This window comes from Octopus bimaculoides, chromosome 7 (genome assembly GCF_046866305.1).
Source record: "Octopus bimaculoides isolate indiv1 chromosome 7, ASM4686630v1, whole genome shotgun sequence".
Lineage (NCBI taxonomy): Eukaryota > Metazoa > Mollusca > Cephalopoda > Octopoda > Octopodidae > Octopus > Octopus bimaculoides.
The window spans coordinates 35,453,075-35,477,905 of record NC_142934.1 but is presented as its reverse complement, the minus strand read 5'-3'; the positions used below and the strand labels follow the sequence as shown (position 1 = coordinate 35,477,905).

The window sequence follows — 24,831 nt, the reverse complement described above, 5'->3', positions numbered from 1 at the left end:
AAGTTATGTGTTATACGTGCAGCTTCTCTTTTTTTTTTTTTGTTATAAACAATACATGAGCATGTTATTAAGAATGAACCTACACACACCCAGATGTAGCTAAATAATATATTGATTACCAATCTCCAGCCTGTTGTTAATTTGGGTCCTAGTCTGTGTATGAGTAATGCTTCCTTAATTCTTAAATTACCCAAATTTCTTTCATTGTCCTCAATTGTGACTGTTATGCTTTTGTCAGTGTTCCAGCATCTGTCTAGATGTTTTCTGAAGGAAGAGGCTCTCATGTTCAGATGTTCTTTGATGTGGGCGTGTAACGGTCTTGTTGTGCTACCCACATAGAACTTGTTGCATTTGTTACATTGTATTCTATACACAGCATTTACCCGTTGGCATAAATCTGTGTCACAGATGGGACAATTTGTTAATGTGCATTGATTGTTGTCCCTAATTCGTTTCTTTGCGAGGTGTTCTCTCAGAGAGGGGCCAGAGTGGGCTAGTTGTATGTCTAGCCCTTCTCTTCTTATGGCTGTTCAAATGGCTGTAGTTATCCTCTTGCTAAAATGGGGTATTTTAAGGAAGCATGTGTTGCTGGGTTTTCTATGTGTTCAGCATGTTGGTCATCTTGGGTACTTAAGCCGATTTATAATGGATCTAGGATACCCGTTGGTTTACAATATATCTAGGAAGCATGTAGTGTGGGTCATCTTGTCCTCCGTTCTGCTGCACTTGCCTTGGATACGTGCAAGTTCATTTCTGGCGTATCTTATTTTGGCACCGAGTGGAAGTGCTGAATTGTATTGGACAAACATATCTCTACTGGCTGCTTTCCTGTAGAACTCTGTGTGGATCTTCCCTTCTGTTATATTCAGTTTGAAGACAAGTAATGATAGTGATCCAGTGGTGTTGGGATGTTCTATAGTGAACTTTATGTTCATGTCCATGCTATTGAACATCGTGAATATTCTCTCAGCCTCTTCACGGTAGGTTGTGAGTATGAGGATGTCATCTATGTACCTGGTGAAGAAGGCGCATGAGCGGCAGATGTTGAGTGCTCGACGTTCCAGATGGTTCATATAAGTAATGGCTAGTAGGCCCAAGAGACTGGATCCCATGGGGAGACCTGTTGTCTGTTTGTATATATGCTCCTGGGAAACAAAGTAGGTGTTGTCCATGATGATGGACAAAAGTTGGTGTATATCAGCTGCCGTAAGTCCGAAGCATTGGATGTTGGACATTATTATGCAGTCAATCAATAGGTTGACCGCCGAGTGTGCTGGCACTGTTGTGTATATTGAGACGTCAAAACTAAAGGTGTATCTGTTTTGTCTGAGTTAGGTAATAAAGGTAATAAGGTAATAAAATAAAAAATAGGAAATTAGTTGTTAATATTACAGAATTAAGATAGTAAATACTTGCTGTGGCTATAAATATTAAAAAAAAAAAAAACGTTCAGAGGTTTAATAGATGTAGTAAAACTAAAATTAACAATGTAGGGGAGTTAATATAGCCAGGAAAAAGAGTTAAGAAGCTAGCTTGGCATAAAGTGAGAGGGGAGAATATAGTATTATTATGTAAGTAATAAGTGTTTAAGTAATAGAAGATTATTGTGCATTGTGAATATAAGGAAAAAAAAAAAAATTATGGAGTAGTGGGTACACATAAGTATACTGAATATACAAAATAATTCATATATAATGTAATATAAAAAATCTTATAACGAAAAATTTTTTTTAGTGTATACGAATATGTTAGTAAAGAACATATCTGCGAAATAGTATACATGGATGTAGGTATTCTAGCTGTTTCTCAGGTTGTTTTATTTGAGGGTGCACATGAAAGAAAGAACATTGTGCAAACAAAAATAAGTATACTTGTACCGGTGCAAAGAGAGAGAAAAAGAGCCAAACGGATATAGATATAATTATAATTACCCACACATATAAAAGAATGTTATTATATACTCATATATATATATCATCATCATCATCATCGTTTAACGTCCGCTTCCCATGCTAGCATGGGTTGGACGATTTGACTGAGGACTGGCAAGCCAGAAGGCTGCACCAGGCTCCAATCTGATCTGGCAGAGTTTCTACAGCTGGATGCCCTTCCTAATGCCAACCACTCTGAGAGTGTAGTGGGTGCTTTTATGTGCCACCGGCACGAGGGCCAGTCACACGGTACTGGCAATGGTCACTCTCAAAAAGGTATTTTTTATGTGCCACCTGCTTGGGAGCCAGTCCAGCGGCACTGGCAACGACCTCGCTCGAATGATTTTCTAATGTGCCACCAGCACAAGTGCTAGAAGGCAATGCTGGTAAGGATTATGCTCAAATGGTGCTATTTACGGGCCACTAGCATGGAAGCCAGACAGCTGCTCTGGTAATGAATACACTCGGACAGTGCTGTTAGTGCTCCACTGGCGCAGGTACCAGTCATTTAGTATGGTTCAATTACGGTTTCACTTGCCCCAACAGGTCTTCGCAAGCAGAGTTTAGTGTCCAATGAAGGAGAGGTTGGCATGGGTGCCAGTCGTTGGATTTGGTTCGATTTCGATTTCAGATTTCAAATTCCAAATTCCAAATTCACTTGCCTCAACAGGTCTTCACAAGCAGGGTTTTTAGTGTCCAATGAAGTAAAGATATGAATTAGTGAGCTGGCTACACTTCTGGCAGAGGTCACAGATTATGCTCTCACTTGCCTTGCCAGGTCTTCTCACGTACTGCATATTTCCAAAGGTCCCGGTCACTGGTCATTGCCTCGGTGAGGCCTAAAGTTTGAAGGTTGTGCTTCACCACCTCATCCCAGGTCTTCCTGGGTCTACCTCTTCCACAGGTTCCCTCAACTACTAGGGTGTGGCACTTTTTCACACAGCTATCCATTCGCACCACATGTCTATACCAGCGCAATCGTCTCTCTTGCACACCACAACTGATGCTTCTTAGGTCTAACTTTTCTCTCAAGACACTTACACTTTGTCGTGTATGCACACTGACATTACACATCCAGCGGAGCATACTTGCTTCGTTTCTTGCAAGCTTACACATGTCCTCAGCAGTCACGGCCCATGTTTCACTGCCATGTAGCATGGCTGTTCATACACATACAGTCTGCCTTTTACTCTGAGTGAGAGGCCCCTTGTCACCAGCAAAGGTAAGAGGTCTCTAAACTTTTCCCAGGCTATTTTTATTCTAGCAGCTACACTTTCAGTGCACCCTCCCCCGCTACAAACTTGGTCACCTAGGTAGCGGAAGCTATCAACTACTTCTAGTTTTTCTCCTTGTGGCAAAGGTTGTTTTCTGCACATTTTCAGTGTTTATTGCTCCTGAGCATCTGTCACATACAAAAACTATCTTGCTAGTTAGCCTTCCTTTGATATTGCAGCACCTCTTATGTGTCCAAAGCATCTTATGGAGTTTCTACCTACGCCTTTTCTACAGATCGAGCAGGGCCATCTACATGAAGGAGTTTGTGTTTTGTCTACCTTCCTACTTATTAGGACTTTGGTTTTAACTAGGTTGACTCTAAGGCCCTTCGATTCTAGTCCTTGCTTCAACACCTGAAACTTCTCCTCTAGTTCTGATAGTGACTCCGCAATTAGTGCAAGGTCATCAGCATACAGGAGCTCCCAGGGGCATCCTGTCTTGAATTCCTCTGTTATCGCCTGGAGGACTATGATAAATAGGAGGGAGCTGAGGACAGAACCTTGGTGGACCCCTACCTCTACCTGGAATTCTTCACTGTACTCATTGCCAACACTCACCTTACTGACAGGATCCCTGTACATGGCTTGCACAGCTCTCACTAACCACTCATCTATCCCTAGTTTCCTCATTGACCACCAGATAAGGGAACGGGGGACCCTGTCAAAGGCTTTCTCCATGTCAACGAAAGCCAGGTGCAGAGGTTTATCTTTGGCTAGGTATTTATCCTGCAGCTGTCTTACCAGGAATATAGCATCAATGGTGCTTTTTCCTGGAACGAACCCAAACTGCATCTCATCTAATTTGTTGGGCTATGACCCTCTCCGTGACCTTCATTACCTGGTCCAACAACTTGATACCTCTGTAATTGTTTGTGTCTAGAGCGTCACCTTTACCTTTGTAGCAGTTGACTATGGTGCTGCTACACCAGTCATTGGGTATGACTCCTTCGAGTATCACCTGATTAACTATATGGGTAACTAGGCTATAGCCGACACTGCTACATATTTTGAGCATCTCTGCAGTGATTCCTGATGGGCTGGGGGCTTTCCCTGTCTTCATACTCTTGATCGCTTTATCTACCAAGGTACTGTCAATTAGGATAACTGGTCCCTCTGTTGGGTCGACATGCGGCAGACTCTCTTCCTCTCATTCATTCTCTTTATTAAGCAGCTTTTCATAGTGGCATCTCTAGACCTCTCTCTTTGCAGCCTTGTTTAGTGCAAGTGAGCCATCATCGAAGCAGACACATTTCTCTCCTACGACATCACAATTCTCTCTCACACACTGTCTTGCAACATGAAATACTTCAAGTCTTTGGTCCTCACGGCGCAGAACATTGGCAAATTTTTTCTTATCTGCTTCCACTCTGGCTAAGTAAACCTGTCTCCTAGCTTCCCTTCTGGCAGTCTGATACAGTTCCCTGCTACCTCCATTCTTCCAAGCCTGTTTCTTTTGTCTGATAGCCCTGTCAACCACATTGTTCCACCACCATGTTACTCTTGGTCGAGAGGGGACTTTGCACCAGCCACAGATCTGGGTGGTGGCTCTCAGCAGGTTGTCCCGTAGAAACCTCCAGTTGTCTTCCACGTTATATGATGCTATATCCCCTTCTATTTCATCAAATGCTTTGAGTAAGACATTTCTAAATCTCTGTCCATTTGCAGGATCTTTAAGCTTCCAAATCCTTCTCCTCCAGGCCGGTCTACTTCTGGGCATCCATATTGCCTTGATCTTGAAGTCGCTAACTACTAATCTGTGTTGGGGTGTACATTCTTCGCCAGGGAAGGTTTTGGCATTTATAAGCCATCCTCTTTCCCTTTTTCTTTCGAGGATGTAATCAATTTGGCCAGTTTGTCTGCCAGAACGGTAGGTGACTAGGTGACAGGCAGGTTTCTTGAAGTTGGTATTGCAAACCATTAGATCGTTTGCATCACAGAACTCCAGCAGTCTGGTTCCCTCCTCATTGCGGGAACCAAAGCCATAGCCTCCATGTACACCATGGAAGCCCCCTGCATGTCGTCCGACATGACCATTGAAGTCATCAGCCACAAGGAGAAGGTCCCTGCCATTCGTCAACGAGGTAGTTTGCAAGAGGGTGTCATAGAATTGGTCTTTCAGCCCATCCGGTAGCCCCGGTTGAGGGGCATAGGCCGAGATGACGGTAACTAACCTATGGTAAAGCACTAGTCTAATCTTAAGTACTTTGTCACATACTCTGACTACCTCGATTACCTTATCAACCCATTTCTCTGCTAGAAGTATTCCCACGCCCCCAACCCCGTCAGTGTTCCCTGCCCAGAGGAACCTTGCAGAACCTCTCCACCTTACTACTTGGATGCAGCACAAATCTACGCATCTCCGTTCAAGCATCTCAACAATCTCACCAGACCTACCTTTCGGTGTGCCGACGTTGGGAGTGCCAATTCTGATGGTGTGGGAGGTGTGGGCCTGTGAGACCCTGCAATGAGGGAAAGCAGTGTCGTGTACCTGAAAAGAAAGCTTGCATTTGGCAGAATTCATAAACAAAACAATGCCTACAACCTGCATATACACCATCTTTATGCGCTATAAGATCGATAAAACCCTGGGTAGGGTAGGGGATGGCATAAGGCCCCTAGAAGTGTTCGTGGGAGACAACCAAGGATGACAGAGGATAAGAACTTCTGGTACTGGTGGAGGGGGTGGGGGTGGGGGTGGAGCGGGTATACCGCAAGCCAGTAAGTTTAAAGGGAGAGCCACTTCTGCACTTTTATACTATGGTAGACAAATCTAGACAGATTTAGAGAGAATGAGTTAAAGGAACGATAAACTTAAATAAAGTAAAGAAAAATAAATAAGTGAAGTGTGGTGATTAAAAGGAATGCATGAATTTAAGACAAACAGGGAAAGGGCGATGTTTACATGGAAAAGAAATAGACAAATAATAAAGGATGGACAGGGGGGGATATATATATATACATATATATATATATATATATATATATATATATGCATGTTTTTTATATTTATGTCTATATAGTGGTGTGTATATATATATATATATATATATATATATATATATATATGTATGTATGTATGTGTGTGCGGGGGGAAGACATACATATATGTGCATATGTTCATATCAAAAATACATATTAGTGATAACATATGATTAATAAGCACACAATACTAATAATAAAAAAATAATAATAATATAATAAAATAGATATATACACACAATGACAATAGAATTGATATCTAGAAATGCACACATTGGACACCAAGAAGTATCATATGCGTTTGCATATATCAGCTGTAAGATATAATTAAATGTCAGGTGGATTGGGAAGTAACATTAAACATTATTAATTGGAATAGTTAAGTATGTGTGTGTGTGAAGGGGTGTCTTAGATGCAAATGGAATAAATTACAAAAAAGAAAGGTATATTATATACTAAGGGAAGATGTAAAAATATATTGAGAGAAAGGGAGGTGTAGGGAGATTTGGAGAAAATGTTAGCCCAATATAAGGTAGGTCATGTAATTATTAGAGGGGAGAGTTAAATAATAAATATATATCAATACAGTGTAAGATAAAGTGATGTGCAGAGTATGTGATGATTAATAATCGAATTCCATAGAAAGGGTTAATATATAGAGATATTTAAAAAAAAAAGATAGAGATATTAGGAAAAAAGGGAAATGTTATTAAAAATTCAAGTAAGTGGGGGAGAAGTATTATTTAAGATTAATAAAAAGGAATTTGGACATCTGCTTACATGAAAAACTTTTTCATCCCTAGTATTAACAAGCAGACCATTCATTCTCATTATATTGTAGTTTTCTTCCAAACATAACCTACAAATTTTGTTATTATATCTGTAAGATGGGACTGAAGATAGGATTTTCCTAGATATTGAGTAATCAATATTGTTTCTTTTGAGTTGCCAAATTTTTTTAGATAGACCTGTGCTATTCTCTTTTCTAGGATCATTAAAGGGTCATTAGTGTATGTGTTGCTAGCGTATTATTAGTGTATGTGTTGCTAGCAACACATACACTAATAATACACCAAACCCTACTGCAAACCACACTAACAATATGAAGGAAACAGTTAAACATAATAAAAGTAATAGAAATACAAAGGATCCTAAAGCCAAACCACATAACACCAAAAATACCAACAACAGTGTAAACACCAATACCAATAATACTACTAGGATTAATAAGACTAATAACAGGACGAAGCAGAAATACAATAACAACCAGAACATAATCAATATTAAGCCATACAAACACAAGTTTATTAATAACAGCGAGACCTAGCAGACTAAAATAAACCATACACCGGGCCCACAAAAACCAAACAATACTAACACCGATAAGACGCATATTAAAAATAAACCTAACTATAGAAATAAATTAGATAGCCATAAAGACAAATTCACTAACCTTCCCAGCTATGATGGCAGGTTCCATACCAGACATAGCCGTAATAACAATAAGAACAATAGGGATACAATCTGGCTAATTGTTCCCTACACCATGAACCTCAAATCTAACATAGTCCGTTCATTAATGAACATAATAGATAAACATCTAAATGTAAATAATAAATACGCAACAATATTTAAGAACAAAATCAGAATAGGCCACAGCCTGACATGTAACTTAACTACCATCATAGCATCTATTAATAATAAAAAATTAGACGCATTCTATACAGCTAGAAAGACCACGAACAACCAAACTAACAACCGTCCGACTAATAGAACAAACCCCAACCCTAATCCAACACCTCTTGTTAGGAGAGACACACACCAAAAAAGGCAAATTCAACAGGACTTAGTGGCTATATCTGGGAATTAAAGGACAATAAGATAGAATATAAACTAAAATGGCATAAACTAAAAGCAGCAAACTCTTATAACCCAACTAACAGACGTTGTGACCTCTGTCTAACTGAACGCCTCAAAATCCTAACGGCTACAAAATATCTTTTAAACAAGAGATATGAAAATAACCCTAATTTGTTTACACACTACAAAATTTTCATTTTCTAAGTATAATTAAATATGTAAAACATTCCACTTTCTAAGTATAATTAAATATGTAAAAAAGAATTTTCCTTTTCTAAATATAATTAATTATAATTAAATATTAATAAGGTCAGAGTTAGCTCCCTCTTCACCAAAACTTAGAGTTACTCCCCTTTAATAACACTGCCGGTGCTAAAAGTAAAAGACACACGCTTAAATTTTAAAAATAAACACGTGCGAAATGCGTTTGACCAAAATTGGAACTACGAGCTTGAACAGCACCCACCCCACCTCTCCTTCGCAGAAAGACTATTAGCACAACTTCAACTAAAATGTAAGACTAACTTTACCTAAAACTATTCTTATACTACTATATGCATTACTATATCCACTAACTGTTATTCCTGCATCTCTCACACCATGAACTTTAACATACTTCTCAACATTCTGAAGAGATCTGCCAAACCATTTGGCATATCGAAACGATCGTAAATGACTCGTTATATAATTTCCACATAATTAAATCAATGGCTAACTAGCCCAATTGACTTGCTTCTTCTTGTGTTTGTTTCTCCATTCTCCACTTAATTATATATATGTATATATATCAATATATATGCATATATGTATATATATGAATATATTCATATGTCGATCCCCTCCTTAACCTGCTTCCTCCATCTGTGGCGATGACAGGCATTGTTCTCCCAGTCAGTGTCCTGCATATCACAGGCCTTTAATGAGGACTTGACATAGTTCTTAAATCGCAGCCTTGGCTTCTGCTGGAGTCTCCTTCCATTCACAAGTTCTCCATATAGCATCTGCTTAGGAATCCTGCTATCCTTCATTCTAATAAGGTTTCTAGTCCAACGTAACCGTTGCTTGTGCACCATTCCCTCAATACTGAAGATATCAGCTGTCCTCAGGACCTGTGTGTCTGGAATTTTTGAGGTCCAGCCAACATTGAGAATGTGTCTGAGACATCTCTGATGAAAGCGTTCAAGGACCCTTACCTGACGTTTGTACAGAGTCCATGTTTCACACGAGTAGAGCAATGTCAGTACACACGCACAGTACACAGCAACTTTTGTTTGCCTTGCTATGCCATGCTGGGACCAGACACGAGACTGAAGAAACCGGAAGGAATTAGTTGCTCTTTGCAACCTGATATTTCCTCATCCAGGGAGCAAGAACAGCTGAGTGTGCTGCCCAGGTAGACAAACTTGTCTACTACCTTCAGAATTGTTCCTTCAACCAAGATAGCTGGTTTCACATATGGATTTCCTGGTTCAGACTTGAACATTACAACAGTCTTGTCCAGGCCAATGCTAAGTCCAAATGCCTTGCAAGAAGCAGAAATGCAATTCATGAGTATTTGCAGGTCATCCACTGTATGAGTGACTAAGTCAGAGTCATCTGCATAAAGGAGGTTACAAATAATAGACTGGAGGACCTTTGAATTGGCAGCAAATTGGCGAAGATTAAAGAGGCGGCCAGAAGATCAATATCTGACATATATTCCCAGAGAGCTAACCTTAGCAAAAGCATGAGTAAAAGCAGCAGCAAAGTATAAAGAAAAGAGAGTTGGGGCAAGGATGTCACCCTGCTTGACACCATTCTCTACAGGAATGGGTCCCACCATGCCACCACCAACATCGACCCAAGCTTCCATCCCATCATGAAAGGATTTAATTATAGATACAAAGTGATCCGGACATCCAAGTTTGCCAAGTATTTTCCATAGAAAGGCCCTATTTACAGTATCAAAAGCCTTTGTTAAATCAATGAATACCTGGACAAGATCCATATTCTGCTCATAGCACTTCTGTCTTGCTGTGAAAATCATATCCATTGTACATTTACCAGATCGGAAGGGACATTGAGATTCAGATAGGACATCCTTTACGAGACACCCATTCAGTCGGGTAAGAAGAATATTTGTCAGAACCTTGCCAGCAGCTGATAGTAGAGCAATACCTCTGGAGTTACCACACATTGTTCTGGCTCATTTTCCTTTATACAGAGGAAGAATAATTGCATCCTTCCAGTCCTTAGGGATTGCACCATCCCTCTAAACTGCACTAATAAGTTCATGAAGGGACTGTGTGATGTAATTACCACCAAATAGCAAGACTTCAGCACAAATTCCATCCTTTCCAGGTGCCCTACCAAGATTCAATTTACTTATTGATGTCATTATTTCATCTATTGAGGGCGAGGAGTCTAAGGAGCCAATGATAGGTCTTTGTTGCATAGTATCAATCACTGTTTCATCCAGAACTGACTCATGGTTTAGGAGTTCAGAGAAGTTTTCAATCCAGCGACCTGTGATTTCTGTTGATTTAGTAAACAGAGTGGAAGACTCCTTGGAAAGCAAAGGAGCTGATGTGGAGCTCTTAGGTCCATAAGCTTGCTTCATAAGATGGTAAAGCTTCTTGCTGTCATTTGCATCAACAGCAGCCTGAACATCACGAGCAAGATCCTCCCACCAAGTGTTCTGCATCTTCCTGAGAGATCGCTGCAGTAGTGATTTTACACTGTTATAGTGGGCAAGTGCTAGACTTCGCTGCACAGTAGACAGTTCTCTATGTAGCAATACACTGTGAGCATGGCGCTTTACCACCAATAGTCGCTGAACTTTAGCATCATTCTCATCAAACCAGTCTCTGTGTCTGGCAGTAACATATCCCAATGTTTCGGCTGCACATTGTAGAACCTGGTCTCGAAAATCTTCCAATGCTGCAGCAGTTTCAATGCTGGACAAGCAAGTCTGAAGTTCTTTCCTAACCACAACATCATATACCTTGTGGACATTGAGACGGCGAGGAATGCTGACTGGTCCTCTTCTCTCTTTTACTCTAATTACCATTCGGAACTTTGCTCACACCAGTCTGTGGTCTGTCCAGCATTCTGATCCATGAAAGGACTTGACATTACAAATGTCATAAATGTCGCGCTTGCAGATGATGACATAATCCAGCAAGTGCCAAACTTTGGACCTTGAGTGCATCCATGTTGTTGTGTGATCACCTTTGTGCATAAAATGAGTGCTTGCGATGTAAAGTCCATGTTCTTCGCAAAACTCCAGTAGCATGAGACCATTGCTATTCATTTTCCCTACTCCGAAACGTCCTAGAGAGTTCCATGTTTGCCAGTCTGTTCCAACTCTGGCATTAAAATCCCCCAGTAGAATGACTTTATCAGAATTGGAGATTTTTCTAAGTATGACTCTCAGCTGGGTATAAAAGATTGTTTTATCTTCATCACAGCTAGTCAAAGTAGGTGCATAGGCACTTATTAGAGTAGCAAAATGCTTACCTTTCAAGTGCAACCGTAGCGTCATTATACATTAATTCCACTAACGATATTTCTACCTATGAAAATAAAGACATTAAAATTGGTGGTAACGATAAACACAATGATTGTCCTCATTATAACCTCGTTGACAATAATATACAGACAAACGCTTTTTTACATAATAGAGGAGGTAACCGATACTTAAAACCCTTTTTTAAAAATAATTGTAAACTGAAGTTTTTTAGAAATAATAACACCCACACAAAACCTGGATCTGATAAAAATATCTGGTTCATTATTCCATTTAGAAAACAGATTAAATCCAATCTAGCTTTGCAGTTCTGAAATGCTGTTAATAAGAATTTTCCAAGAATTTCTCACTATTTCTCAGTCATAAACACACACAAGGTTAGATCAGGATTTTCAAACACAAAAAATATCTCGCAAATAATATCTACACATAATATGAGACTATCAAATTCGTATCCAGGTGCTGATAGCAATAACATTAATTCCGACAATACAGACCATCACCATTATAACAATAACAACACAAATAATAACCTAAATAACAATAATTATAATAAGAAATATAATAATAATAATTACCACAACATTATTATTTCGGAAGTTAATAACAACAGAATTAGTTTTTTAAGTGAAAATGCAAAATCCAAGAACACTGTATGTCAATGTAAAGTCACCACCTCCACCGACGTATCTTTTTACATAAGTTGCTCATCCTCGCAGATATCTAGAAGAATTTCAAACCATTAGTCTTCATTTAGGGATAGAAATAAATGCAACAGTACGGGTCTTAGTAAGTTAATTTGGGAACTTAAGGATAACAATAAGCAATTTAATTTAGACTGGTTAATTCTCTCTACATCAATACCATACGATAAAGGTAAGGAATTTTGACCATTATGTAATATGGAACTGTTCTTCATGTTATTCTCAAAGAACAAACTGGTTGATACGATTATTGAAAGAGCATATAGATGTAAACATTGGCAAAGACATACATTTAGTTCATATAAGTAACTCCTACAAATTTATATAACTGGTACAATTTACCTATTTATTTATTTATTTACATACTTCAAACTATAAAAGTTAATTATACCATTAAATGTTATCTGAACACTTTCTATCTTTTGAATCCAAATTAGGACATCCAGCACTTCTATATAACATGAACTTAAACATTACTTTCAATATAACATAACATCAACATTACTTTCAACAATGATCAATACGATATGTCTTCATAACTTTATACTTTTGATTTCCTTGCTCCTTCTTACATCCATCTACCTTCAAAAAATATATAAATATATTTTTTCCCAACTTTATTATGTATTACATACTGCTCTACACAAAATAGAACCCTTTACTTTATTTTATTCATAAGTATATCCTTGTATCAACACCTATCGAGCAAGGATATCGGAGTAAATTTTGGTACAAATATTAACTTAGTTCAAACAAGTAATTTTTTAACTCCATTAATTCTTTAACTTTCCCCTTCTAATTTCCATTTCATTTAATAACACACTTTCTCTCTTTAGATCAACAGAGCATTTATCACCTTTATATTGTTAAACACTTGATCTCATCTAGTACACACAAGCATCATTTTCCTATATAAATAACATTACCATTACCACTATACGTTTATCGTGTGTGTGTGTGTGTGTGTATGGAGGCGGTCCAGCTTCCTAGGGCTAAACAGCAGTAGTGTATTCCCTTATTGGGATTGTCACATTAAGTTGACAATATACTACAACTTTGTCGCTCCACTACTGCTTAAATCTCTCTGAGAGATTTAGAAATATTATATTTCTAATTTTGCTGATCAGTGAATGAACTTCACTATGATTTACATAAGTTTGTGAAGGAGAAACAGGCCTCTCTATCCAGCTGTCCAGCTACTTCCGGCTCGTCGTACTGATTTGAATTGCTTCTGCCTAGTTTAGTGAGTTGTTTCTGTCCTTTTTGTTGCTGTTTGGTGTGAATTTTGTCAAGTTTCAACTGTTGTTCCTGTGGAATTGCGCCCTGCGGGGCAAAAATTTTCTTTTTTGCTGCTCTCTTTTAGAGAGATAGCAAACTACCATCGTGTAAAACGAAAACTTTTTCAATATGGATAACGAAATGACCTTTCTACTGTGTGATGAGGACTTTCCTCTTTTACAAGAAGAAATTTGTTTCAATAATACACAAGTATTTCAAGTAGACCCAGAAGTAACCAAGGAAGAGAAAAAGGCCAGCAGCTTTTCTTCCGCCGTAGGCGGACAATTTGAAGCAATGGAGGTGATACCCGAACAGTGGTACAAGTACAGAAACCTAATAAGGAAAACAGACGACATAACAAGGTTAATACCGCCAAAGGAAACTATCCAAGAGTTGGCGGTAAGAACCGTTATCTACAAAGTGTACAATTGCAAAGAAAGGCGCATCATGATGATGAAAACGGATGCAATTGAAAAGTGTCTTGCCCCTGTGTGGGAAAAAATAAAATACGTTGGTAGAGGGCCTCGAAATGCTACAGTAGAGGCCCAATTCGAATCCGCAGAAATTGCGAAAGTAGTATCAACACAAACGTTGAAAACCGAAGAGGTAATGCTCTTACCCACATACCTGGGCCGGAGAACTGCGAAAATCACAATAGAAGACATTCCACCCGGGTATGACGTAAACTGGTTGGTAGAAGCTTTAATTTACGACGTGGAGGATCAAGTGGAAGTACTCACAATGAGAAGAAGGAACGCACTCAATTGGAAGGGGCAGGCGCTAGAGCTTATAGTTCTAGCGTCAAACGATACCCTCGAGACCAGACCAGACAGGATATTTATAGGGGAAGGTCTCAGTGCAAGAGTGTCGGTGGAGGGACGGAGGCCCAGATGTTTTAAATGTGGAGAAAAGGGCCACGTGCGCTCCGAATGTGTTAAAATAAAAAAACCTAACCAAAAAAAAGAAGTCCCTCCCCAAAGGGAGAAAGAAATACCGGAGAAAACTGAACTTAAAAAAGATGACAAACAAGGAAAAACGAAAACACCGGAAGTCGTAATAGAAAAAGGAAAAAGTAAGGAAGAAGCGGAGTTTGAAGTTGCCAAAAACAAAAGGAAAAAACCCATTGGCCCAGACTCCCCTCCCCCTACAAGAAAAAAAGAAAAAACGCAAAACATACAAGAAAAAATACCCTCGTTCACTCCCAAATTGAAACCCGCTCCTAAACCCCCGCAAGAAAGAATTGTTTCGTACACCATCAAAAACGAAGTATTACACGAACTAATAACAAAAAAAAACTATACGATAATGGGACCGATTGAAGGTAAACCGCCGCACATACGGTTGGCGAGGATAAGTGCCGAACACTACGAACAATTCAAACGGAGATATGCTGACGATATTTTTGATGTGAGTCAGCATGTCGTGAAAGAAAAAATTATTTTAAAACCAACGGCTACACCAGTCATAGAAGATACCGGAGGAGGGGACGATGCAAGTCGTGAAACCCCTCCTGCAAAGGTAATGTAAACATTTTTTTTCATGGAAGTTAAGATAGGGTGTATAAATGTTCGTGGCCTGGGGTCCAAATGGAAGCAGACATGCCTCCTAAACGACCTCAGGTCGCGAAAGATAGATATATGTGTTGTGACTGAGTCCAAGCTGAACGGCCCACAGGCGTTCTCACCTCTTCTTAATGATTACGAGAAAGTTATTTCTCCGAGTCAAGGAGGGAGTGGGGGCGTTGTGGTACTGTTCAAAAAAAGCTTGGATGTACAGGTAAGTGCAGTCTTTCTAGACCCAGAAGGTAGGCTGGTCGTTCTGGATGTGACACACGCGAATAAGCAGTCTTTCAGGTTGGTAGCACTATATGCTCCGCAAGAAAATAGACAAACGGTTTTTTTTCGAGATTTGGAAAATTTCCTAGCGACGTCGAAAACTTTAGTGTTAACAGGAGACTTCAACGCTATTCTCAACGCGCAAGTGGATAGTGGTGGCTCAATCAATAGAAGGGAAAGCCCTGGCCTAAAAAGGCTACTAGCAAGCTATAAACTAGTAGACCGCTATAGACTGGATGAACCGTTCGTTCCACAGTGGACGTGGTCTAATAACGACGGTTCACAGAGGTCTTACTTAGATAGGGTGATTATAAAAGACAGTGATAGGGATATAGTTAGTTGTCCACAATTTCACTGTACTTCCTACACGGATCACAAATTTGTGACATGTAGGATGCAGTTAGCTAAGTGTCATAGACAGGGACCCGGGTACTGGAAGATGAACAAGTCTATTTTGACTAGTAAAGTCTTCCGTGCTCGGGTGAAGGAATTAGTGCAGAGGGCATTATGCGGAGCCATCGTTAATAACAGATGGTGGTGCGCCCTCAAAAGAGCCATACGTTTAGAGTCTCTTAGATTTAGTAAAGAGCTAAGTTTAGAGAGAGCAAGAGTAGAAGGGAATCTAACTAAGGAATTAGAGGCGGCCATAGTATCAGGCTCTGCATCCAGAGTGTTGGCGGCGAGGTCGGTATTATTCCGTCACCTCCAAGCCAAACACGAAGGTAGTAGAGTCAGGGCTAAGTTACGCGCGGTAGGCAGAGAAGGTATTAATGTTGCCGGATGGGCCCGTCATGTGGAGAGTCGGAGAGGCAGAAATGCTTCTGTGCAGTCTTTAATTGACGAACAGGGGCGCCGGATCGAAGGACAGGAGGAGATGCAGAAGGCCTTTCATCAGCATTTCGCACGGTTGTTTGGGACGAACGAGACGTTGGACCATGGGGAGCCCTTAAGGGATGTCCTGGCTGACGGACCGCGACTCTCAGCAAGCGAAGTGGGGCGTTGTGAAGGGCCGATCACAGCTGCGGAGGTCAAAGAGGTACTGGCAGAGAGCGCGCGGGACAGGTCGCCGGGACTGGATGGTCTGCCCTACGAGTTTTATAGTACAATGCCGGACTTGTTTGGACACTTGCTGGCTGGCGTGTACACGAACTGGCAACAGAATGGGAGAATTCCCTGCTCTGTGAGTCGGGGAGTGGTAACGCTGGTCAGAAAAGACCCGAGCAAGGGGGACCATATCAGTAATTTCAGGCCCATAACTCTACTGAATGTAGAGTTAAAGATTTTGGCCAAGGTGCTAGCAAAAAGGTTGACGGCTGTCGCGGATAAGCTTGTCGGGGGGGGGCGCAAACATGTGCCATTCCTGGCAGGTCGATCCAGGACAATCTTCATCTCTTACGCTACACCTTAGACAGGGTGGGGAAAGTTTCCGGTAAAGGTGGGGCATTGGTCCATTTAGACCAAAGTAAGGCCTTCGATAGGGTTGATCATCGGTACCTGGCGGCAGTCCTTGAGGCGGCTGGGCTAGGCCCGGATTTCCGCGGTTGGATCAAGGCCATTTATGGTGGCATCAAATCCACGGTTCAGGTGAACGGTTACCTGTCGGAGCCGTTTGAGATCAGGCGTTCAGTCCGTCAAGGGTGCCCCCTGTCTCCGCTTCTGTATGTTCTGTCTCTCGAGCCATTGCTGCGGAGGTTGGAGAAGTTGGGAAGCACCACTAATGAAATCGGATGTGGTAAAGGTGTTTCGGCGTATGCGGATGACGTCACCATCACCGTATCCAAGATGACTCAGCTACCTCGCGTAGCAGAGGCAATCAGAAGATACGAGACGGTGGCAGGGGCAAAAGTTAACATGGACAAGTCTGTAGGTTTGCGGCTCGGCACCTGGAGCAGCAAGCCGATAACGTCCAGTGTTGTTGGACACTGGACGGATGGCCCTGTTAAGTTGCTCGGAGTTTGGTTTGGTCCGGACTCCCAGACGGAGAAAAATTGGAGCGAGGTGACGAACAGGGTAGAAGCGCTATCCCGGACTTGGTCTGGAAGGGCGCTGTCCCTGAAAGGAAGGGCGGAGGTGGTGCAGACGTTTATTGCGTCAGTTATCACCTACCGCCTCACCGTCGTCCCCTGCCCTGATTTGTGGCTAAACAAGCTGGTTCGGATTCTCTTCCGCTTTTTGTGGAGGGGAAAGCCGCTTGTGAGGCACTCCGTGTGCTGTCAGGAACCGTTAAAGGGTGGCCTAGGGATGCCGTGGTTGTTGATGTGCAAATATGCACTGAGACTAAGGCATCTCTGGTCTTACCTGGACGGTGGTCAGGTGTGGAATTTGCTCGCCGAGGAATTCTTTCCACGACCAGCCTCTCTAGAGGGATTTAAACCCGGTTTAATTAAAAGACAGAAATCGACTGAATGGCAAAAGGAATGCCGGCAGGCACTTGAGCTAATCCACAAGGCGGGTAAGGCCGGCAGCGGGAATACCACCTCTGCGTTTTACAAAGGGTTGGTAGAGTTTAAAAGTGACGACGTGCTAGGAGAGACACTGGGGCTCGATGAGAACCAGCTATCCAACCTGTTTCGGAACACTTTCAGGGCGGGGTATTTGGATAATTACCAAAGATCCCTGAATTGGCAGTGTTTCAGGAATGCTTTACCTGTCCACGAGAAATTGTCCAGGCACGGGATTTCAGTGCCACCCGAATGTCCAAGATGCGGGCAGGAGAAGGAAACCATCCTGCACGCTCTTGTTCAGTGCACCCATCTTTCGGAGATGACAATTTACGTCGAACACGTGCTGTCGCACCTAGGAAGAGTACAGCTATCGGCTGAGTCTGTGATTAAGAATGCACCGCCCACCGGACTACCTAAGGAAGGTGAGGCTTGTTTTCTATGTACAGTCGCAGTTATGAAAGAGTGTGCATGGAGAACTCGAATGCAAGGTATGAAGACAAGAACCTTCATCTCCGGCCCTGGAATGCTATACTATTTCAGGTACCACCTGAAAAGCAAGATAGGGCTGGAGAGAAGACACCTGTCTAGAAGAGTATATGAGGAAAGACGGAAGGAAGTAGGAAGGAAGTTGCGAGTGAGCGGCCCTACTTAAAACTTTCCTGAAAAAATACAAAGGTGTAGACTGGTGTACCCTGGAATTAGGTGTACACCATTGAAAATATTCCAAGTTTTGTAGAAAAATTTTTAAATATATATATTTTTAAACGTATATTTTTTTTAAAAAAAAGCTAAAAAGACTCACTAAATGACAATTCTTAAATGTTTGTAGTGTCCTGTATTGTCCCATCTATGTATGATATTTTATTATCGTAATAAAGAGAATTGGCAAGCTACTTCAGGCTGATGATGAGCAAGGACTCAGAAACATGTCCCTGAATGCTGGCTAGGCTGGGTGGGGGAGCTTGTCTCCCCTTCACAAACTTAAGGACACAGTAATTGTGTCAAGGCCGACAGGAGGCGGTCCAGCTTCCTAGGGCTAAACAGCAGTAGTGTATTCCCTTATTGGGATTGTCACATTAAGTTGACAATATACTACAACTTTGTCGCTCCACTACTGCTTAAATCTCTCTGAGAGATTTAGAAATACTATATTTCTAATTATATATATATATATATACATACATATATTGTCAATACTACAAGTATAAATACACGATTATTTCCCTTTTACATTTCCATTACACATAAAATACTTTTCTCTCAATTTTAATCTGGTTTAAAATCATTCTATTTACTTTCCACTCCAGATCCTAATTTTCTCTTTTTTCCTCCTTTTCTTCCTTCCTAGTCTAACGTACTGTCTCGTAGCGTTGCATTTTCCAACGGTTTTTTTTCAAATAAGCTATGTAGCATTCTTCTCTACTTGCAGTTGTCACATTCGGTAATAATGTCTTACGGTTGAGTTGATTTTTATGCATTTCCCTGAAGAGAAGATTACATCTTTCTCAACATCACTCATTCCTTTGGAATGAACCAATTGTAATCTTCGAAACTTATGTCGGAAATAAAAGAAATCATTTAACTCATGCATATAACTCCATTTATTTAATCTTATATATATATATATATAATGTGTGTATATATATATATATATATATATATATATATATGTATATATATATATATATATATATATATATATATATATATATGTATATATATATATATATATATATATATATATATGTATATATATATATATATATATATATATATATATGTATATATACATATATGTATATATATATATATATATATAATGTGTGAATATCTATATATATATATGTATATATATATATATATATATATATATATATATATATATATATATATATATATATATATATATGAACAATTGCAGCATGGAAGGTGTTTATAAGTCATTTAAGAAACACATAAAAACCATTAGATTCATTTCAACATTTAAATTTGATTTGCCAAAATATTTTCGTCGCTTTGAGACCACGACCTGTTCACTGATAAAATTCCGTGCTGCATCTGAGAAAGTAACAGTTAGTTCATGATATATATGTACGTACGTATGTATGTATGTATGTATGTATGCATGTATGTATGTGTGTGTACATGTGTGTGCATATGCATCTGGGATCTTTCTGATTTGATGGGCACCACTTGTTTTCTTAATGAAACTCTTTCATGAGTACATACGTGCATACTTACATACATACATACATACATACATACATGCTTATAGGCATGCACACATGCATATGCATGTACACAGATGCAGGATCTTTCTGATTTGACGGGCAACACTTTTCATTTATGTTTTATGTAGTGTTTTTGGTACCGAAACACATTCAAACTTCGTATACTTGTATATTTTGTGTTATAGAACAGATAAAAATTTTTGTATTCGAAGTTATTTCATGTAAAAAATTGTCGTCTTTCGGTAATTTCAACCAATCACTGACGTCTATTGAGGTGAAAACAATTACTGCCGTGGAATGTAAACACCATGTTCTAATGGTGTTATGGGATCTTTTCCCTTGAATAAAATTAGTAACAACTATCCGTGGTACTGTTATTTATGACATCGTTTGTGTGTTTGTACTGGTTTTAGGGTTTTAGAGTTAGGGTTAGTTTTAGGGTTACGGTTAGGGTTATGATTATTTTTGCCATAACCTCACTCATAACCATAACCCTAATCCTAACCCTAACCCTAAAACCCTAACCCTAAAACCCTACCCTAACTCTAAAATCCGAACCCTAACCCTAAAACCCTAAATCCTTACTAAGGAATAATGATATAATTAAACAGGGAATAACACTCTTGACACCGGCAAAAATTATTGTTTACAAAAACAGCAGTAACTGTATTCAGCTGAATAGACGTCAGTGATTGGTTGAAATTACAGAAATACGACAACTTTAACATGAAATAACTTGCGATGTACAAATTTTTGTTAAGAAGGCTAAGAGAAAAAGTTGTTTTATATGACACATTCTACCAGTATCCCAAGTTTGAAAGTGTTTCGTTAAGAAAACAAGTGGTGCCTATCAAATCAGAAAGATCCATTAGGTAAGTGTGTAGACATGTCTGTGTGTGTGTAGACATGTGTATGTACATGTGAACGTATGTTTATGTACTGATATGTGTGTCAGTTCAAGTTGTATACATGTCTGTTACTTTGTTGAAGGTTGTATACACACACCCACATATACATATGCATATACATATATGTAGACACACACACACGCACATGTGTGTGTGTGTGCGTTTGTCCCTCTCACCATCGTCTAACGGTGAATGGATACGTCTTAGATACATATATGCACATATAACCTTGCTTATACATATATACAAGTATACACAATCATATAGACACTTACACACACTCACAAATATACGTATAATCTTAAAGTATACACGCATATACGCTTATCCATCACTACATATATGCATATATACATATATACACATATACATATACACACACATACACATACATCTATACAAATATATTTTTTTTACAATCTTTTTTTTTACACACATACACATACCACACATAGATATATCTACACACATACTCATACGTGCATGCATGTACATACTCATACAGTCACATACTCACACAACGCATAGCACATGCACACACGTACACACACACATACATCTACACATATGTACATACATATCAAACTATATACGCGCATACGGTTATATATAACAACATATATGTATTTTAGTATGATGCATCTCAACATGTATGTATGGATTTCCACATGTAAATGAGAGAGAAGGGTGGCTATAGAAGGGTACTTCCGAGTGGAATAAATATATATATAGACATATATATATATATATATATATATATATATACACACACACACACACACACATACACACTGACATGCAGGAAGTAAATAGACACCTTTAATTTTCAAAATTTCTTATCATAGCGTCTTAATATGTTTTCAGTGGTGTAGAATTTACAATGTAATTATTCTTTTTCATTCCAGATGCCATTATATAAATTGCAGAAAATCTTCAAATTCCTCTTGCTAGTGTTACTTCAAAAGCGAATCAGGAGAATCAACAGACTCTCGTCCTGGCTGACCTGGGCCCTTGGAATGGAAGCTTCGCTGTTTGAAGAGAATTGTGGAAAACGAACCCCGTTCGAAGGCTTCTGACATTGCAAAACAGCTAGAAGTTAGTCCAAGAACATGTGTTACATATCTGGATAAGCTTGGGTATTATGGACGAGCAGCTAGAAGAAAACCTCTCCTGCAACCAATTAATATCATGAAAAGAAAGAAATGGGCTAAGGAGATGTCAGAAAAACCCAGTTCATTTTGGGATAGAGTGATTTTCTCAGATGAATCCATATTTGCATTATTTTCAGACAGTGGACGTGCTTGGGTCTGGAGGCCTCCCAATCAAGAATTTGATTTGAAACGACTCCAACCAACTGTGAAACATGGTGGTATCTCTGTAATGGTATGGGGAGCTGTCACCAGCAATGGTCGTTCTGAGCTGATCGAATGTGTTGGAACCATAAACTCTGAAAAATAGACTTTGGGAGGTCATAACTTTCAGAAAAATGAATATTTTTTAATGAAATTTTCTATGCATATAGTATTTACTATGTAGAATCCGAATATACAAACATTTCTGGTGAAAGTGTTTTGGAATGGAGGTGGGGGACAATTTTCGGAAATTCCAACAGAGTCCACTTAAATTCTTCTTAACTTCCAGGAAAATTAATATTTTTTCGTGAAATTTTCTACAAATATACCTTGATGTATGTACATTTCGAGCATGTAGGAATTTTGAAGGAAACAACTGCAGGTTATTTTTGAGAAGCGTTCCCCACTCGGTGGTGTTTCGGAGCAAGTTGTCCATATTTGTTTCATTTTTCTCTATTATGTGCATATGTGCATCTGTAGATTTCTAGACAGTGAAGAGAAGCCGTCATAAGAAAACTTTCGTTAAAAATAACATGCAGACGATTTTTTTTCTCAATAGAAGTAAATTCCAAAGTAAACGTTTCTAGTAGAGAAGTAGAAGAGAACAGGAGCAAAAATAGGAATATACACACACGGTTAAATATAGAAACTATCACAGTGTCGCTTCCCGAAGAATTTTAAAATGTTAGCTTTCCGAAACTTTTTTTTCAATCTTGCAAAAACACGAAGATTAAGAATAAACAGAAAAAGTACACAAATATATTTTACATACCTGTCGTATACGTCGGTTTTGTTTTTTTCACTTTAAAGGTGGATTAATCCCAACAAAATAACATAACCACCTTTCACGAAATTTCACGAAAAAATATTAATTTTCCTGGAAGTTAAGAAGAATTTAAGTGGACTCTGTTGGAATTTCCGAAAATTGTCTCCCACCCCCATTCCAAAACACTTTCTCCGGAAATTTTTGTATATTCGGATTCTACATAGTAAATACTATATGCATAGAAAATTTCATTTTTCTGAAAGTTGGCTGGTTTTCTGTCTTTTATACCAATTCCTTTGGACAGCAGCAGTAGTTGTTTGGCTATTTTTAGAATTGATGTCAAATCTATTTTTAGAAATGATGATATTTTAATTTATTGTTTTGTGTGGGTTGTAGGGATAAGATTTTTAAACCCCAGTAGGTGTTTGGCTGTTCTTAGAAATGATGCCAAATCTATTTATAGAAATGATGATATCGGAGAGATTTTTTGTGTTTTGGTTACAGGGATAAGATTTTTAAACCCCAAGTAAGATGGATTTAATCATTGTTTGTTAAGAGTGGGTTTGAATTTCTTAATAAAGTCCTTTTCTTTGCATTTTCTTTCAATTTCATTCCAGTTGTAAAGTTTATGGAATGGAAATATAATAAAAGTTTGATGACCACATGTTGCCAGATGGTTACTCAGTGGTATTTGGCGGACTTCTGGGTTTTTAATCCGTTGTCGATGTACCCGTGAGCGTTCCGATAGTGCATTACCTTTCTGGCCAACGTACAGTTCTTCACAATTAGGGCATTTGATGCAGTAGATTAGATTTCTACTTTTGCAGTTCATGTTCGCATTGGTGAATATTTTCCCTGTTTTTGTGTTCATATATGGGCCGGTATGGATTGATCGGCATGTGCCGCATCGGCTATCATTGCATTTGGATACAGTGAATGTTTGATTTTTGTTGCTGAGGTCAAACCTTGCCTTTGTTAATAGCTTTTTCAAGTTTTTAGGTTGTCTCTTACTGAGAGTTATATTTTGATCTGTAATGATATTTCTCAATTCCTTACTTTGTGCAAGGATCGGTAAGTTCGCTTTGGAGATATTAAAGATGTTCTGGTGGCATGGATTTTGTGTCACTATAAATGGAATGATCTTTTCCTGTTTGTCTTTTCTTTGCGGTGTCCTCAGTTGTTGTATGGGTATTTTCAAAGCCCGCTGAATACCATTTTCTATGAGTCGTGATGGGTATTTTTGCTTCAGCAGAAATTCTTTCAGTTCCATCAGGCGTTGATTTCTGGTCTCTATATCCTCTACAATAGTACATATTCTCCTGGCTAGGCAGTATGGTATGTTGCGTTTTGTATGGGGTGGATGGCACGATTTAAAGTTCAAGTATTGGTGTGTGTCTGTGTGTTTGTAATATATATCTGTGGTAATGGCGGTGTTCTTTTTAATTATCATTATATCTAGAAATGGTAATTTGCTACTGTTCATCTCCTTTGTAAATTGGATGGATGGGTGTCATACCGGCCATGATGAAGGGAAATAGCCCTGAAACTCGAGTCGCCTTCATATATTTGTATTTATATATTTGATCCTTTATATTGAACACTCAATATTTCATCTACATTCAATACTTTCTTTCATGGTGCCATCCATTTTTATTTTATTTTATTTTATATTATATATTGTATATTATATTATATATTGTATATTCCATATTCTATACCCCACATTGGTTCTGCAGGAATATAAATAAAACATAAAAAACA

General features: G+C 39.1%; 1 protein-coding gene across 2 annotated transcripts in view; it reads left to right on the top strand.

Annotated features, from left to right (window-relative positions):
• The window catches only part of LOC149134655 (uncharacterized), a 25,926-nt gene extending 1,095 nt beyond the window's left edge, over positions 1-24,831 (top strand). The window contains exons 1-2 of one of the 2 annotated variants that reach the window (XM_089355154.1): positions 9,031-15,052; positions 21,858-24,831. In XM_089355154.1, the coding sequence (XP_089211280.1) occupies positions 13,664-15,052; positions 21,858-22,028 (1,560 nt within the window). In that variant the 5' untranslated portion in view covers positions 9,031-13,663 and the 3' untranslated portion in view covers positions 22,029-24,831. Of the gene's footprint in view, positions 1-9,030; positions 15,053-21,857 lie in introns of those variants that run through there. The other variant, XR_016242604.1, reaches the window with a different exon arrangement.